The sequence below is a fragment of the Pelodiscus sinensis genome, chromosome 30 (genome assembly GCF_049634645.1).
Source record: "Pelodiscus sinensis isolate JC-2024 chromosome 30, ASM4963464v1, whole genome shotgun sequence".
Taxonomy (NCBI): Eukaryota; Metazoa; Chordata; order Testudines; family Trionychidae; genus Pelodiscus; species Pelodiscus sinensis.
The window spans coordinates 592867-611482 of record NC_134740.1 but is presented as its reverse complement, the minus strand read 5'-3'; the positions used below and the strand labels follow the sequence as shown (position 1 = coordinate 611482).

At 56.7% G+C, this 18616-nt stretch overlaps 3 protein-coding genes across 3 annotated transcripts in view; 2 read left to right on the top strand and 1 right to left on the bottom strand.

The window, feature by feature from the left end:
• NOP9 (NOP9 nucleolar protein) overlaps positions 1–18616 on the bottom strand; it is a 340212-nt gene that overhangs the window by 206212 nt on the left and 115384 nt on the right. The gene's annotated exons all lie outside the window — the stretch shown is intronic.
• On the top strand, positions 2983–3915 carry LOC102444237 (putative olfactory receptor 10D4). Its single transcript, XM_006129263.1, has one exon. The coding sequence runs from the start codon at positions 2983–2985 to the stop codon at positions 3913–3915; it is 933 nt and encodes a 310-aa protein (XP_006129325.1).
• On the top strand, positions 12395–13327 carry LOC102443756 (putative olfactory receptor 10D4). Its single transcript, XM_025187826.1, has one exon. The coding sequence runs from the start codon at positions 12395–12397 to the stop codon at positions 13325–13327; it is 933 nt and encodes a 310-aa protein (XP_025043611.1).

Below are 18616 nucleotides of genomic sequence, written 5' to 3'. Positions count from 1 at the left end.
CCAGGGGCAGACTTACATAAGAACGGCCAGACGGGGTCAGACCAGTGGTCCATCTGGCTCAGTGTCCTGTCTGCCAACAGTGGCCAATGCCAGGTGCCCCAGAGGGAGGGGACATAACAGGGAATCCCCACGTGATCCTCCCCTGTCACCCACCTCCAGAGAAACAGAGGCCAGGGACACCATTCCCTCCCATCCTGGCTAATTGATGGACCCAACCTCCTTATTGACCTGGGAGAAGTGGGAGGGGAGCACACAAAGTCTCCTCCCACCACCAGGGGTGCTGGCGCTTAGAGGGAACCGCCAGATCTTCAGAACAACGGGTGGTTCTCTCGGGGATGGGGGGATGTTAAAGACTTCACCTGCTTCCCCCACCCATAGACCAATCAGTGATCTGGCTGCGCCCCTCTGAACTGCGGCCCTGCCCCTTCCAGGTTGGCCCAGGGCCAATTCAAAAGTCTCTGAAGCGGCTTCACTCAAAAATTATTGCCCACCCCTAGTCTAGCCCATCCCTGAGAGGTCCAACCTGCCTTCAACATTTCCAGTCCTGGAGATTCCACAATGTTCCTAGGCTTAACAACCCGGACAGGCAGGAGTTTCTTCCCAATGCCCAACCTAAACCTTCCTTGCTGCAGTTTAAGCCCATTGCTCCTTGTCCTGTTCTCAGAGGCCGAGGAGAACAATTTGTCTCCCTCCTTCTTGTGACACCCTTTTATGTACCTGAAAACCACTGTCATGTCCCCCCTCAGTCTGCTCTTATTTAAACTAAACAAACCCAGTTCCTCAGTCTTCCCCCATTGCTCTTGTTCTCTAGACCTCTCATTTGTGTTGCTCTTCTCTGGAATTTTTCCATTTTCTCCACATCTTTGCTGAACGGTGGAGCTGAGCGCTGTGGTCAGGGAAGCGAGAGCAGAATCCGGACCCCGGTGGCACTGGGAATTGGGCCCTTCCCACTCCAGGGCACTGCCCTTATCTCCCCGTCTTGGGGCTGGGCCCCAGGGGTCTCTGAGCGTCTCCGAAGTGAAACCAAATCTCCATTAATTGGCGTCTTAGCCAAGGGCTCCGCCGGGAGCCTGGTGGGGATTCAGGGCTGGTCCCCAGGGGCCCAGAGGAGATTTAAGGGCCAGGCAGAGCCAGGAGGCTGCAGGACGTGGTGGGGAAGCTGTTGGCTGTGCAGCAGTGCAGGGTGAGACATGGGGGAGCCCTGGTCAGCTTGGCAGAGCATCAGAGCTCCCAGGTGGGTACCAGGCACCCTGGCCAGGCCTGTCTCGTGGGTGCAGGGCCAGGCTGGGTACAGACACTGGATGGGGCCGTGGGAGTCCCGGCCAGGACAGAAGGGAAGAATCCCAGCCAGCTGGAGCCTCCTCTGCCCATGCAGCCAGTGTAAGGCGCCTGCTTTGGTACCGACCTTCTCACCCTGCCCCCGTCTCTGCCTGTCTCTGGCCTGGCCCTGCCACCTCCAGGGTCTGTCAGCCTGGTGTGTTCTGTAGAGAGCCACTGACCCGCCGTCCAGCCCCGTCTGTGCAGCGCCTGCCTGTCCCTGGGCTGGGTCTCTGTGTCATTGACTTGCCTCTTTCTGTCTGCTGTAACCCCCGCCAGCCTCTGCCCCACCGCCCTGCCTCTCCCCACCTGCCACAACACCCCCGCCAGCCTCTGCCCCACTGCCCTGCCTCTCCCCACCTGCCACAACACCACTGCCAGCTCTGCCCCACCGCCCTGCACCTCTCCATCCTCCATAACCGCATCCCCAGCCTCTGCCCTGCAGTCCTGCCTCTCCCCATGCACCATAAAGCCCCACCAGCCTCTCCCTGCAGCCCTGCCCCTCCCCATCCACCATAACCCCCCCGCCAGCCTCTCCCTGCAGCCCTGCCCCTCCCCATCCACCACAACCCCCTCCGCCCCACCAGCCTCTGCCCTGCGGCCCTGCCTCTCCTGACTAGGGAATGTCTCTGGCAAACACAGGGAGACTCGTATTCTTGTTCGAATCCCAGGTTTGAACCCTGCTCTGGCATGTTCCGTACAGCACCCCGCCACAGGGGCTGTAACAATTCATGGAGTCAGGGTGCAGAGAGCCCCTGAACCCAGCTGTGAGCCCCAGGTGTGATGGAAACCACACAGGGCAGGGGGAGCAAGTACATCACCCAGCACTTGTAATCCCAGCAGCTCTGCCTCTTCCTTTCCTTTTCTGCCTGACCCCAGGAACTCCCGACCCCCACAATCGACAGAAGAAACCAAGCTGGGGCAATCCTTCGCTCTTTCCTCACTTGCCTGCTCCATCCTCATCCTCCTCTTCCTCCAGACCGGCACCTCGCAGGCTGGGCATCCCTAGCAACTGAGCCCCATGGACAGAAAGCCCTGCTCAGCACCCCCTCCGCACCGAATCAGGGCAGAATGATATGTCGCATGTGGGAAACGTTGGCGAAGAAGGGAGGCTCTCAGGTCCCACGGCGATAAGACTGGAAACCCCTAGTCACTGAAAGTATTGCAATAGGGCAAGAGAGGAGAAGAAACTAGACTAGACTAGATGGGTACGTCTAGACTACATGCCAGACTAGCGTGCTGAGCCGACACACAGCTGATCGGCTCAGCGTGGCAGCCATTTTAATTTAAATGAAGCAGTGATTATTTAAATTGCCGCTTCATTTTCCTATGCTGGGTAGCCTTATGTACACGCCTCTGTTGCCAAAGGCATGTAGTCTAGACATACCCAATAAGACCAGACTAGAAGACTGGACTGGACTGGACTAGATGTTCCTCCTCCACCTCTGGAGCATGAGATGTTGAACATGGATGTTTTTTCTTTCCATGCTGAGCCTGAGAATGGAGTCCCTGCCCCCACTGGGCACCAAAAGGGCAGAAATATTCCCAACACCAGGGGAAGTGAGTCCCGGGCCACTGGACAGACAGGCTATTGGAGAACAGGTTGTTTTATGTCAATAACTCCCTGGCTTTATTTCTCTGCCCTACCCCAGGAATGAGTCCCAAATGGGGCTGACCAACCACACGATGGTGACTCATTTCATCCTCCGAGGGATCCCCAACACCGACGGCCTCCAGACCATCCTCTTCTTCACCTTCTTAGCCTTCTACCTCTGCACCCTGCTGGGCAACCTGCTCATCCTCTCAGCCGTCCTCGGCGACCCCCGCCTGCACACCCCCATGTACTTCATCCTCTGCTACCTTGCTGTCGTAGACCTTGGATGGTCTTCCATAATCACCCCGAAATTGCTAGACATTCTCTGGGCCAACAATAGAACCATCTCACTGGGAGGGTGCATGGCCCAGCTCTTCTTCTTCCTCTTCGTGGCAACCACCGAAGGCCTGCTCTGCATGGTCATGGCCTTTGACCGGTACGTGGCCATCTGCCACCCACTGCGCTACCTGCTCATCATGAACCGCAGGGTGTGCACCCTCCTGGCTGCTGGCACCTGGATTGCCAGCTCCTTCCACGCCACCATCCTCACCAGCCTGACCTTCACGCTGCCCTACTGTGGGTCCAACGTGGTGGACTCTTTCTTCTGCGACATCTTCCCAGTGGCCAAGTTGGCCTGTGTGGACACGTACATCTTGGAGACCATGACCTTCACCAACATCGGGGTGTTGCCCATGACTTGCTTGACCCTCATCCTCGCCTCCTACGTGAGGATCGTTTATTGCATCCTGAAGATGAACGCGGGTGAAGGGCGGCGCAAAGTGGCCTCCACTTGCGCCTCCCATCTGGCGGTGGTGACACTGTTCTTCGGGCCCTGCACCCTGATCTACACCCAGCCCCAGCAAAGCAAAATGCTGGTGACCCCCATGAACATTTTTGGCAACGTGGTGACGCCCATGCTGAACCCGCTCATCTACACGTTGCGCAACAAGGAGGTGAAAGCGGCGCTGAGAAAACTGAGCAGGGGTCAGATATCTGCATGCTGACGTGCAGCTGTGGCAGGAGCTGTTGCCCCAAAATGAGTTGGCGCTGGAGACCCACACCTTGCTGCGGGCTCTGGAAATCTCCACCACAGCACGCAAGTCTACAGACCTCGAGTTCCTTAGTCCTTCATTATAAGGCAGGATTCCTACCACAAGGAGTCTCAGAGCTGCTCTATGCAATTGCTGCTCGCACCACCGCCCAAGTAGTGAAATCACTTTGCCGATTGGCAGTCTCCACCACTGGGAACAGGCCCTGTCAGCGCAGCCTTGACTCCCCCTACCCATAGGTCCATGCTTCCTTCCAGCTGCTCAGACAGTCCCCGGCTTGCTTGTGCCCTGCACAGAGTGAGCCAGAGCAAGAGAAGGGTGCTGAAGCTACCCTAGATGGTGGTGTGGAAGGGATGCCGGTGGAGAGATCGCAGGGTGCGGAAGGAGGGCACTGGAGCTGCCCTAGATGATGGTCCAGGAGGGATGCCGGAGGAGACGCCACAGGGTGAGGGAGGAGGGAGCTGGAGCTGCTCCAGGGGATGGTCTGGGAGGGATGCCAGTGGAGACATCACAGGGCGAGAGAGGAGGGTGCTGGTGTGATCCTAGGGTCACCACTAGGGAAAAGTCACAGGGACTCGGCTCGGATCGAGGCAGGGCAATTGGGTTCCACAGGGATCAGGTCACATGCACAGTCCATAAGGTTACCTGGGGGAGGTAACCTGGGTAGGGGGAGGAGTCCGTTCATGCCAAGGGTTCTGGGACAAGGCCGGAAGGCAGGTGAATGATGGAATCTCTTTGGGGCTTCATTCCCTACTGGAGACGCTGCAGTAACAATTACTCCTGTCTCCCACCCATTGCTCTGCAAGCCCCATTGCACCTGGGCCTCCCAGCTGGTCGTGCCACAGAAATACTAACGCCTGGCCCAGAATTGCCCCCGACTCCTTGGACACATGTTTGACCCTTGCACCTTGCAATGAAATAACAAGAAAACAGCAATGTGAAAGGCACCCGGGGTAGTTGCTACGGGCTGGGCCGGGCTCCCTGCAGAGCCCCCAGCCCTTCTCCCTGCAGAACTGGGCACGTGAGCCCAGCCCCCGGCACTAGACCCAGCCCTGCCTGCAAAATTAGAGCACCCCCTGCTGGGCTGCCTGCCCTGCTCCCTGAACTGCAGCACACCCTGCTGGGCTGCCTGCCCTGCTCCCTGAACTGCAGCACCCCCTGCTGAGCTGCCTACCCCATTCTCTGCGCTGCGGTGCCCCCTGCTGGGCTGCCTGCCCGGCTGCCTGCGCTGAGGCGCTCCCTGGGGGCAGCTGGAGTCTGCTTGGTGGTTTCTTTGCACTGGCCCCGGGAACCAATTTCCAAAGAGCCATGACCCCAGACTCTGGTGCCTGGGAAAAGCAAACCGGGACCAGATGGTCAGAGCACACACTGTGCACGTCGATTGTCAAAACCCCGGTAGCTTCTGACGGCCAATGGGAACCTTCCCTAAGCTCCCAGTCAGGGGCACTGGGTGGTCGTAGAGGGAGACACAGGGAGAGCTGGGGGCTATAGGGTTGGTAACTGAGAACTGTATCAACTCAACACAGAGCCCATGGGAATTATTTGCAAAACCTTATTCTGTGGTAAAGACAAAGGGAATCTGGGTTCAAGTTCCATCTGGGCAGCGGAATCTCTTCTTGTCCTTGAGCATGTCACTATATTGCTGTGTGACTCAGTTTCCCCATTTGTAATACATGGATAATTACATTATTTGTCTTTCTCGGCTGTTCAAGATGTGTCGCGTTCAGGCAGCAATTCTCTGTGTGTGTCCATGTTGGATGTTACACAAATGGGCCCAGGTCGCAGTCCCACACGATAGCTCCTACCATAACATCCATAACAATAGTGTTAATACTAATGAAATTAGAATCACAGAACATGAGAATGGGAAGGGACCTTGAGGGGTCATCGAGTCCAGTCCCCTAACCTCACAGCAGGACCAAGCACCATCTAGACCATCCCTGACAGGTGTCTGTCCAACCTGCTCTTAAATATCCCCAGTGATGGAGATTCCACAACCACCCTCGGCAATTTATTGCAGTGCTTAACCAGCCTGGACTTACAAATTATGGGGCCCTAATCAGCTGAGCCCCCCACAACATGAAGCTTTTGCTAGGGGCCTATGGCATCCTCACCCCCTCTGTGTAGCTTCTCCTGGGGGCCTGTGGTTCGGGGCTTCCCTACAACCCTTGTGTCGTCCCTTGTCCCCATGCACTTTCTAGTGGGGCTTTGTGCTTCCCTGGGGACGGGATGGAGTTGCAGATGCCGGGGGCTTCTCTCTCCAGCCAGCTGGGCATCAGGGAGCACACACTGAGCGGAAGGGCATGGAGGAGGGAGGAGGGACAGGACAGAGCAGTGCATGGGAGGGGTGAGAGGAACCGGCAGAGGTACAGCGTCAGACAAACAAGAGCACTCACCTGTGTTGGGACACCTGAAAATGGGCCTATACCTAGGGACAGCCATGGCCTGCTAGGAAGCTTTTCCTAATGTTTAACCTCAACCTCCATCGCTGCAGTTTAAGCCCATTACTTCTTGTCCTGTCATCAGAGGCCAAGGGGAACAATGTGTCTCCCTCCTCCTTGAAACACCCTTGTAGATACCTAAAAACTGCTCTCATGTCCCCTCTCAGTCTTCTCCTTTCCAAACGAATCAAGCCCAATTCCTCCAGGTTTCCTCATAGCTCATGTTCTCTAGACCTTTCATCCTTCTTCCTCTTCTCTACATCTTCCCTGAAATGTGGTGCCCTGAACTGGACACAATACTCCAACTGAGGCCTAATCAGCACAGAGCAGAGGGGAAGAATGACTTCTCGTGTCTTGTATTGGAGGGGTCGCCGTGTTAGTCTGAATCTGCCAAAGCGGCGAGGAGTCCTGTGGCACCTTACAGACTAACTGAAGTGTAGGAGCATAAGCTTTCGTGGGCAAAGACCCACTTGTTAACATGCATCTGACGAAGTGGGTCTTTGCCCACGAAAGCTGATGCTCCTACACTTCAGTTAGTCTATAAGGTGCCACGGGACTTCTCGCCGCTTTCCCGTGTCTTGCTCACAACACTCCTGGTCATGCAGACCAGAATTCCATTACCTTTGTTCACATCAGTGTCACACAGTTGACTCATTTAGCATGTGGTTCACAATAGTGGATTTGCACCAGGGCCAATGGCTCTGGGGTTCTGCCTACCTCCCCTCCTTCTCACTTGTTGGGCTCTAGGCAAACTAGCACCTGGCTCCAGCATGGGCGCTAAGAGCTCAAGGCATCCTGGGAGCTGGAGTTCCTTGGTCCTGGCCAGACAAGTAGCCCTGAAGAAGGGAAAGGACTACATTTCCCAGCATGCCCTTGGCTGCTAGCAACAAGAAAGGGTGGGGGGAGTGAGCAAGGCTCTTGCTGGGAATGAAGAACTAGGTGCTAGCACAGGGTGGTGCTGGGAGCCCTGTGCGGGTGCAAAGTTTGTACTCAACTCTGCATCCATGTCTGCTGAGCCGAGCGGCGGCTCTGGGCACACAGCTCTGCGGATGCGGCTGGCTGCCGATACACTGTGGGGAGCTGCGGGATAGCTGGGCTCTGACATGTGCACAGAGGGAGCAGGAGGCTTTGGTCCAGAGCTTCCCCAGACTGGGGTGAGGGAGGCTGGTGGCCTGGGCTGACCCCACGGGGGGGGGGACTCTTGCAGAGTGAGTGGGCAGCATGCTTGGTCTGAATCGTAGCAAGGCAGGGGTGGATCCCACTGGCAGAAGCTAAAAGCACACGGCAGCGCAGTGTCTACTAGAGGCTGGGGAATGTTTGCATTGAACAGGACGGGCCAGGGGCCAGAAACTTTGAGACCCCTGATCGATGCCGTTACCCAAATCACTGATAGAGACACGCGCCCAATGCCCTTCCACCTCTGACATGCACCAGGACAGCACACAGAGCTCAGCTGATGCAAACCCAGAGTCACTCCTCAGCCTGGTGCCCTGCACAGTGACACAGCCCAGCCCGGGGACTCGTCAGCAATATCAACATTTTAATTAATCCCCACGGCCCTTGCACCCAATGGGGTGCTGTGTCTGGGCTGGGCATTGCACCTCTACAGAGGTTAATTATCATGTCTGTTTTCTGCCCTTGCATCCCAGCTCCCAGGTACGGTGCCACAAGGGGAAGAGCGGGAATTAACAGCGACTAGAGGAATCACTTTGAGACTTATTAGAGCTGCAGTGCTGGGACAGCAGCAAATGGCTGGAAAATCCCTCATGTCGGCCGGTCCCTCTCCCCCCCTCCTTTTTTTGTCATGTCTGTGGCTTTGTCTCCATGACAGGACTCCCCACCCCAGCAGAGGAGACGCCCGTGGCCTACCAAGATGCAGAGCGACAGTCAGGCAGTGAGAAGAGGGGGGATGGGGATGACGCCCTTCCTGCATGTGGGTTACTGGGACAGTGATCTCTGACAGGCCAGGTTGGTCTCCTTCTGCGTCTGAGCGACCCCCCGAATGATGGTGCCAGGAGCTTGCTGGAGGTTGTGAGGGGCTGCTGTCCTGTAAAACATGATTCAAAGCTCTTCTTGGAATCTCCAGGCAACTTCCAAAGCTGCGGTGCCATAGTGTGCGCAGGACTGGGGGTGCCCTCCCTCTGCACAGCAGGGATGCTCTGCCCTCCCACCGTCACAGGACCATAGCACACACAGATCCCGAGCAGGGCCAGGGAACAGCGGGACGCACAAACCCAGGGGAAAGCTCTGTTGGGTTCAGAGGCCTCCAGGCCAACCTCTGGCCTGGCTCTCTCCTCTCAACCCATGGGGGGAATTCTCTGGTGGGTGTCCCAGGGCAGGAGACCTCAGAGGAGCATGAACATCCCACCCCACCAGTAGTACCCATGTGTGATGAATGGGGGGAGGCGTTACCCATTTCTGGACATCCCGGCCCTTCACTTACCTATATTGCCTGCAAGGACTGAAGCCACAGGCCGTGGGCTCTGGAGAGTCCCCAGGAATGCTGGGGAAGGAGGAAGTGTTGGTAGGAAGCCCAGAGAGTCAATGAAAACAGTGTGAAGCTCTGAATGGGAAGCCGTGATACTCCTGGGCCGGTGTTTGTGTGACCAGAGCGGGACAGACAAGAGTGAAGCCAGGGAGCAGGGCATGGAGGATCCAGGGACATCCAGGCCTAGGGAAGCAGTAAACCTTGGAACAACAGAGGTGTGAGTGGAACAGGGAATGTTTAGTCAGAGGGAATCGGGTTATTATCTTTAGTTTGGGGCTGGACTGACTTCTCTGCTGAGGACACATCACCCCCTCACCATGTACCTCTCCAAACTGAACCCTTGCAAAGCAGATCTCTGTGTTTCTGACCTGCCTTTTTCAGTGGCTCTAACACGGCGCGACCAAGTCATGCTTGATCCCGTGCGGTTCTCTCCTTAGTTTACAAAAATCACCTTGTCACAATCACGTGCCCAACCCTGCGTGCTAGACGGGAGGAACTTCTGTGTGCCTGGTTGTCAGACAGGAAGCTCAGCTAGTAAGGAATTCACAGTGGTTTTAAAGCCCTCTCCAGCGGAAGGATAAAAGCGGTTGAGGGCAGCCCACAGGAAACAATTCCCGAACACATCTTCCTGGGCTCTCCAAAGGGTTTTCGCAGTTGGATGGCGCTGATGCAGCAGCCAGCACGGGCGGCCTTGGACAGAAGTGGCAGGGTATTTTAAAGCCTCTTCTGGGCCCTGAGCTTCTCCACGTGGTATGCCAAAGCGGGAAACAGCCTGGACAACGAGCTGCAGAGCTGAGAGGGGAGACAGCCGCAGTGAATGCCACAGAGCTGCCAGGAATCAAGCCAGGGGATCAAGAGCAGAATCCAGACCCCGGTGGCGCTGGGATCGGGCCCTTCCTGCTACGAGGCGCTGTTCTAATTTTTCTATCTGGGGGCCTCGCTCCAGGGGTCTCCGAGTGTCTCCAAAATGAGGCCAACTCTCTGTTAATTGGCAGCTCATCCGAGGGCTCTGCTTGGAGCCTGGTGGGGATTCAGGGCTGGTCCCCAGGGGCCCGGAGTGGATTTAAGAGCCAGGCAGAGCCGGGAGGCTGCAGGAAGCGGTGGGGAAGCTGTGGGCCGTGCAGCAGCACGGGGAGAGATGTGGGGGGCAGCCAGAGCAGATTAAGTGTCTGTTTGGTCCCGGGTGCCCCAGCTGGGCCCCTCTCCCAGGCCCTGGGCCAGGCTGGAGAGGACGCTGGATGAGGCCACAGGAGTCCTGAACGGGGCAGAAAGGAAGAATCCCAGTCAGCTGGAGCCACCTCTGCCCATGCAGCCAGTGTAAGAAACCTGCTTTGGTACCGACCTTCTTGCCCTGCCCCCAGTCTCTGCCTGTCTCTGGCCCAGGTCTCTGGCTCTGTCCCTGCCGCTCCCAGGGCCCGTCAGCCCAGTGCTCCCAGGACCTGTCAGCCCAGTGTGTTCTGTAGAGAGCCACCGACCCGCCGTCCAGCCCCCATCTGTTGCAGCACCTGCCTGGCCCTGGGCTGGGTCTCTGCGTCACTGATCTGCCTCCCTCTGTCTGCTGTAAACCCCCCGCCAGCCTCTCCCTGCAGCCCTGCCTTTCCCCATCCGCCATAACCCCCCAGCCTGTGTCCTGCAGCCCTGCCCCTCCCCATCCACCATAACCCCCCCCGCCAGCCTCTATCCTGCAACTCTGCCCCTCCCCATCCACCATAACCCCCCGCCAGCCTCTGCCCTGCAGCCCTGCCCCTCCTCATCCACCATAACCCCCCCGCCAGCCTCTGCCCTGCAGCCCTGCCCCTCCCCATCCGCCATAACCCCCCCTCCAGCCTCTGCCCTGCAGCTCTGCCCCTCCCCATCCACCATAACCCCCCCGCCAGCCTCTGCCCTGCAGCCCTGCCCCTCCCCATCCACCATAACCCCCCGCCAGCCTCTGCCCTGCAGCCCTGCCCCTCCCCATCCACCATAACCCCCCCGCCAGCCTCTCCCTGCAGCCCTGCCCCTCCCCATCCACCATAACCCCCCGCCAGCCTCTGCCCTGCAGCCCTGCCCCTCCCCATCCACCATAACCCCCCCGCCAGCCTCTCCCTGCAGCCCTCCCCCTCCCCATCCACCATAACCCCCCCGCCAGCCTCACCCTGCAGCTCTGCCCCTCCTCATCCACCATAACCCCCCCGCCAGCCTCTCCCTGCAGCCCTGCCCCTCCCCATCCACCATAACCCCCCCCGCCAGCCTCTCCCTGCAGCCCTGCCCCTCCCCATCCACCATAATCCCCCCCAAGCCTCTATCCTGCAGCTCTGCCCCTCCTCATCCACCATAACCCCCCCGCCAGCCTCTTCTCTGCATCCCTGCCCCTCCCCATCCACCATAACCCCCCCGCCAGCCTCTCCCTGCAGCCCTGCCCCTTCCCATCCACCATAACGCACCCCACCTCCGCCAGTCTGTGCCCTGCCTGTCTTGCCTGGGGAATGTCTCTCGGAAAATGGCAAAGGACACTTGATTGTTTCACTTGCAAACTGAACCCGCTCAGTGTGGGAGTGACACGGGTCTCAGCTGGCTCACACGCTACAAGGCAATTTCCCCCTCTGGACAGTCTCAGCTCCCCACCAGTTTCTCCGCATGAGCCGCTGCCACCCTGACTCGATTAGCGTCATTAACACAAGCCACTTCTTCCTGTTACAGAGTCTTGCTGCTGCTACCTCCACTGCTGTGCATCTGATGGGCGGGTTTCTCCCACACAAGCTGCTGCCCCAATATATCTGTGAGTCCCCAAGGTGCACAGGCCTCCTGACTCCTTTTACAGATACAAAGTAAAACAGCAACCCCACTGAGACACTCCACCAGTGCGCTTCCCATCTCACCCGCACGCCCACTCCGGCGTGGCATCTACACAGCCTGGCCTGCGGATGTACAAGGTGGGAGACTGTGGCCAGGGGGCTGGAATAATTTCTGCAGTGGAGGGGTTAAGAACCATTGCACTAAATTGTAATCTTGGGGCTGATGGAAACCAGGCAACACGTCGCAGGCCAGGCATCCCTAGCAACCCATCCCCGGTGACACAATGCCCTGCCCAGCACAATCATCCCCTGTTCCTCCCACCCCCTCACCAAATTAGGGGAGACAGGCATGCCACATATGAGAAAATTTGGCCAGGAAGGGAGGCTTTCAGGTCCCACAGAGATAAGGCTAGAAAAACCTAGTCAGAGTGTCACTGAAATTATTGTAATAGGGCAAGAGAGAAGAGAAGAAGAAACTAAACTAGATGTTCCTCCTCCATCTCTGGAAAGTAAGATCTTCAATGCTGAAATTTTCACTCCAAATTCAGCACCACTGCTGTGAGTCCCTGACCCCATCTGGCACAACAAGGACAGAAATATTTCCCGCTCCTGAGGGAAGGGAGTCCTGGGGGCAGTGGCGGGGAGGGTGAACATCGCAGCTGTAGGGTGTTGGGTGCTTTCAGTAACTCACTGGCTTCATTTCTCTGCCCTACCCCAGGAATGAGTCCCAAATGGAGCTGACCAACCACACGATGGTGACTCATTTCATCCTCCGAGGGATCCCCAACACCGATGGCCTCCAGACCATCCTCTTCTTCACCTTCTTAGCCTTCTACCTCTGCACCCTGCTGGGCAACCTGCTCATCTTCTCCGCCGTCCTTGGTGACTCCCGCCTGCACACCCCCATGTACTTCTTCCTCTGCAACCTGGCTGTGCTGGACTCTGGCATCTCTTCCGCCAGCATCCCCAAATTGCTGGCCATCCTCTGGGCTAACAGTAAAACCATCTCGCTGGGCGGGTGCATGGCTCAGCTCTTCTTCTACCACTTCTTAGCCAGCACCGAGTGCCTGCTTTGTACGGTCATGGCCTATGACCGGTACGTGGCCATCTGCCACCCGCTGCGCTACCTGCTCATCATGAACCGCAGGGTGTGCACCCTCCTGGCTGCTGGCACCTGGATTGCCAGCTCCTTCCATGCCACCATCCTCACCAGCCTGACCTTCACGCTGCCTTACTGTGGGTCCAACGTCATAGACTATTTCTTCTGTGACATCTTCCCTGTGGCCAAGCTGGCCTGTGCAGACACGTACATCTTGGAGACAGTGAGCTTCACCAATAGTGGCATGGTGCCCATGACTTTATTCGTTCTCATCCTCGCCTCCTACATCAGAATCGCCTACTCCATCCTGAAGATGAACGCGGGTGAAGGGCGGCGCAAAGCAGCCTCCACTTGCGCCTCCCATCTGGTGGTGGTGACCATGTTCTTTGGGCCTTGCGCCCTGATCTACACTCAGCCAGGGATGAGTGAAGTGCTGGTGACCCCTGTGGACATCTTTGGCAACCTGGTGACACCCATGCTGAACCCAGCTGTCTACACTCTGCGCAACAAGGAGGTGAAGGCGGCTCTGCGGAAACTAGGAGGAGGCCAGAGAACTGCAGGCTGACGTGTGGCTGCAGGAGCGGCATGCGAGTCTGTTCGGAAACCCACCTACGAACCAATCGGCATGGCCTTTTGATGGCTTTTGAGACTCTTTCTCCCTTCAGCCATCTCCTCCTCCCCCCTTCCCACCGGTGAGGACAATAATGGGCATCTCAAGGCTGGAGTCTACCAGAGTCCCTGACCCCATCTGGCACAGGAATCCCGGAGTACTACAACCCCATGGGGGCTGGAGAAAAGACTGTCCCACCCCCAAGATGCAGTCCAGCTCCTTAAAATAAGGGCAGCTTTGGGGATCTGCCCCAGATCGGGAGTTGCCCTCCCTGGCCCTGGCATAAGCCTGGTGGAGCCCTTTGACCTTCTTCTGCACCTGTTCTTGGGTACAGATGTGGCCTTTTGTCACCTCCCATAGACGTCCGCATTCCTGCGTCTGGTGCAGAGATCCTGGAGGTTGGTCTCATCCCCCCAAACCTCAATAAGGACCAGGATCTCCGCACCAGACCAGGAAGGTGCATGTCTTTTCTGACCCCTGCCAGGCTCCTGGGAGCTGCCTGACTGCTCCCCGGGCTCAATGGAGGGCTGGGTGGGAGCATCAGGCTGGCCCATCCTGGGGGGGGGGGGGGGGGGAAAGCAAGGCAAGGCAGCTGCAGGGTGGCTCAGGGCTCTTGTGAACCACAAATCCTCTCTGCACAGGCTGCAGCTTTAAGGGCTCTGGTGTGGACAGAGCATGTCCAGCTGAGTGTGGACAGAGTGGTCAGCGGGGCACCCTGGGAAGGGCTGGAGGCCCCCTATTTCGAAATAGCAGCTATTCCCTGTCCACACAGCCCCTGATTGACCTGAGAGCGGGGGGAGCACAGAAAATCTCCTCCCACCACCAGAGGTGTGGGATCCGAGAGGGAACTGCTAGCTGTTCAGAAGAGCTGGTGGCTCTCTCTGCGGATGGAGTCAAAGACTTCATGTGCTTCTCCCACCCATACAGCAATCAGTGTTCTTGCCCTACCCCTTTGGCCTGAGGCCCTGCCGCTACCAGAGTGGCCCAGGGGCAGTTACAAAATATCTGAAGTGACCCCCACACAAAAATTATTGCCCTCTCCGGTTTAGACCACCCCTGACAGGTGTCTGTCCAACCTGCTCTTCCATATCTCCAGGGATAGAGATTCCACAATCTCCCTGAGCAATTTATTCCAGTGCTTAACCACCCTGACAGGTAGGAAGCTTTTCCTGATCCCCAACCTAAACCTCCCTCAGTGCAACTAAAGCCCATTGCTTCTTGTCCTGTCATAAGAGGACATGAACAATTTTTCTCCCTCCTTGTAACACCCTTTTAGGTACTTGAAAACTGCTCGTGTCTCCCCGAGTCTTCTCCTTTCCACAATAAACAAACCCAGTCCTTTAAGGCCTCTTCATAGCTCATTTCTTCTAGACCTTTCATCATTCTTGTTGCTTTTCTCCAGACTAAGGATGTTAAATTGCGGTTAATTGACTAGTCAAGTAGTTGGAATTTCCATTGATTACTTGACTAGTCGATAGGAACTTCCACATTCCTTCTGGAACTCCGCGTACAGCCCAGGCTCAGTGGGAAGTCCCACTGACTCTGGGCTGCACGTGGGTGCCTGCTTTGTAATGTACAAGAGTCCCCATCAAGGGCTCTTGTGCATTACAAAGAAGTCCGGGGTCAGTAGGGGTATATCTACACTGCCGCCCTAGTTCGAACTACTGCAATGAGGAGTAATGGTAGTTCGAATTAGGATCTTCAATTCGAACTACCTAATCCGTGCTGCGTGTAGCTATGGGCAGGTAGTTTGAACTACGGGGCATTTAAAAATGGCGATGCCCGGGAACATGCAAATAAAGCCTGGAATATTTAAATCCTGGGCTTCATTTGCAAGTTCGAATGCCTACATTAGTCACCCTAGTTCGAACTAGGGTGGCAGTGTAGACAGACCGTTGGGGACTCAGAGTCCCCTGCTGACTCTGGGCTCCATGCTGAACTACATTCTGGCTGGAGCCCAAGGTCAGCTGAGGACTCCCCAGCTGACCCCACATTCTGCGCAGAACTTCCCAGCTGACCTTGGATTCTGGGGGAGTCCCGGATCAGCTGTGTGGTGCTACCCCTTTGAAATGCCGACTCTGCATTTCAAAGGTGCAGCACAGTGGAGCCTAGGATCAGCTGGGGAGTCCCCAGCTGACCCCGGGTTCTTGGGAAATACACTCGGAACCTAGGAGTCCCCAGCTGAAACCTGGGCTCCATGATGCTTCCACGTTTTAAAGGGGCAGCACTGCACAGATGAACCCCAGCTCAGCCACTTTGAAGTACCCCTTCCCCCCCACACTTTGCCGCCCCTATCTGAGAGAGGCAGCAAGGGTGGGGGAAACTGACTAGTCCTCAACATCTTTACTGTGGCCCATCTCCAATTTCTCCACATATTCCCTGAACTATGGTGAACAGAACTGGCTCCAACTGAGGCCTAATCAGTGCAGAGTAGAGCAGAAGAATATCTTCCCGTGTCTTGCTCACTACGCTCCTGGTCATGCAGCCCAGAATCACATTGACTTTGTTCACACCAGCGTCGCACTGTTGACTCCCACTTAGCAGGTGGTCCACAAAAGCGGATTTACCACAGGGCCAATGGATCTGTGGTGCTGTGTCCCAGCTAAGAGCCTACCTCCCCTCCTTCTAGCTTGCTGGGCTACAACTGTCTGGGCAGACTAGTGCCTAGCTCCAGCATGGGTGCTAAGAGCTCAAGGGACCCTGGGAGCTGCAGTTCCTTGGTCCTGGCCAGGCTAGTAGCCCTGGCACAGGGAAAGGACTACATTTCCCAGCATGCCCTTGGCTGCTAGCAACAAGAAAGGGTGGGGGGAGTGACGAAGCTGGAGCTTGGCTCTTGCTGGGAATGGAAGGCTGGACAGTAGCAGGGGGTGATGCTGGAAGCCCTCCATGGATGCAAAATTTGCACCTACATCTGCATCTCCATCTGCTAAGCCAATTGGCAGCTATTGACACACAGCTCCGTGGATGCAGCTGGCTGCCAGTACATAGCGGGGAGCCACAGCGTACCCAGGCTATGATATGTGTGTACAGGGAGCAGGTGGCTTTGGCCCAGAGCTTCCCCAGGCGGGCTGAGGGAGGCTGGTGGTCTGGGCTGACCCCCCAAGGGAGGACTCTTGCAGAGCGAGCAGGCAGAGCGCCTGGTCTGAAACCTAGCAAGGGAGGAGTGTGGGTCCCGCCAGCAGAGCCTAAAAGCACACGGCAGGACAGTCTTTATTAGAGGCTGGGGAATGTTTGCATTGAACAGGACGGGCCAGGGGCCAGAAAGTTTGAGATCCCCAACCGATGCCGTTACCCACATCACTGATAGAGACACGCGCCCAATGCTCCTCTGGCTCTGACAGGCACCAGCACGGCGCGCAGAGCTCAGCTGATGCAAACCCAGAGTCACTCCTCAGCCTGGTGCCCAGTGCAGTGACACAGCCCAGCCTGGGGACTCGTCAGCAAAATCAACATTTTAATTAATCCCCATGGCCCTCGCACCCCATGGGGTGCTGTGTCTGGGCTGGGCATTGCACCTCTACAGAGGTTAATTATCACGTCTGTTTTCTGGCCCTGCATCCCGGCTCCCAGGTACGGTGCCACAAGGGGAAGGGCGGGAATTAACAGCGACTAGAGGAATCACTTTGAGACTTATTAGAGCTGCAGTGACGGGACAGCAGCAAATGGCTGGATGGGATCATGGCTGGAAAACTCTAATGTTGGCCAGTCCCTCCTCTCCTCCCCCGTGCCGTGTCTGTGGCTTTGTCTCCATGACAGGACTCCCCAGCCATGCAGAGGAGACGCCTGCGGCCCAGCAAGACACAGAGCGACAGTCAGGCAGTGAGAAGAGGGGGGATGGGGATGATGCCCCTTCCTGCATGTGGGTTACTGGGACAGTGATCTCTGACAGGCTGGGTCTGTCTCGCTCTGCATCTGAGCAACCACCCAAACGACTGTGCCAGGAGCTGGCTGGAGGTGGTGGGAGGCTGCTGTCCTGTGAAAAATAATTCAAGGCTCTTCTTGGAGTCTCTAGGGGACTTCCAAAGGTGCGGTGCCACGGTGCACAGGACTGGGGGTGCCCTCCCTCTGCACATCAGGGACGCTCTGCCCTCCCACCACCACAGGACCACGTCCCTGTGTGCACACAGATCCCAAGCAAGGCCAGGGAACAGCAGGGCGCACGAACCCAGGAGAAAGTTCTGTTGACTTCAGAGGCCTCCAGGCCAATCTCTGGCCTGGCTCCCTCCTCTCACACCATGGGGGGAATTCTCTGGTGGGTGTCCCAGGGCAGGCGAGCTCAGAGGAGCATGAACATTCCACCCCACCAGTAGTGCATGTGCCTGATGAATGGGAGGGGCGCTACCCGTTTCTGGACATCCCGGCCCTTCATTTAGCTATATTGCCTGCAAGGACTGAAGCCACAGGCTGGAGAATCCCCAGGAATGCTGGGGAAGGAGGAAGTGTTGGTAGGAAGCCCAGAGAGTCAATGAAAACAGAGTTTGAGGCTCTGAATGGGAAGCTGTGACACTCCTTCGCTGGTGTTTGTGTGACCAGAGCGGGACAGACAAGAGTGAAGCCAGGGAGCAGGGCATGGAGGATCCAGGGACATCCAGGCCTAGGGAAGCAGTAAACCTTGGAACAACAGAGGTGTGAGTAGAACAGGGAATGTTTAGTCAGAGGGAATCGGGTTATTATCTTTATTTTGGGGCTGGACTGACTTCTCTGCTGAGGACACATCACCCCCTCACCATGTACCTCTCCAAAGTGAATCCTTGCAAAGCAAATCTCTGCTTTTTTGACCTGTCTTTTTTAGTGGCTCTAACACGGCGCGACCAAGTCATGCTTGATCATGTACGGTTCTCTCCTTAGTTTACAAAAATCACCTTGTCACAACCATATGCTAAACCCTGCATGTAAGAAGGGAGGAACTTCTGTGTGCCTGGTTGTCAGACTGGAAGCTCAGCTAGTAAGGAATTCACAGTGGTTTTAAAGCCCTCTCCAGCGGAAGGGTAAAAGGAGTTGAGGGCAGCCCACTGGAAGCAATTCCCAAACACATCTTCCTGGGCTCTCCAAAGGGTTTTCGTAGTTGGATGGGGATGGAGAACCAGCCAGTATCAGTGGGCTTGGACAGCAGCTGGGTATTTTAAAGCCTCTTCTGGGCCCTGAGCTTCTCCACGTGATGTGCCAGAGCAGGATACAGCCTGGACAATGAGCTGCTGGGCCGAGAGCGGAAACGGTCCCAGTGAATTCAATGGAGCTGCCAGG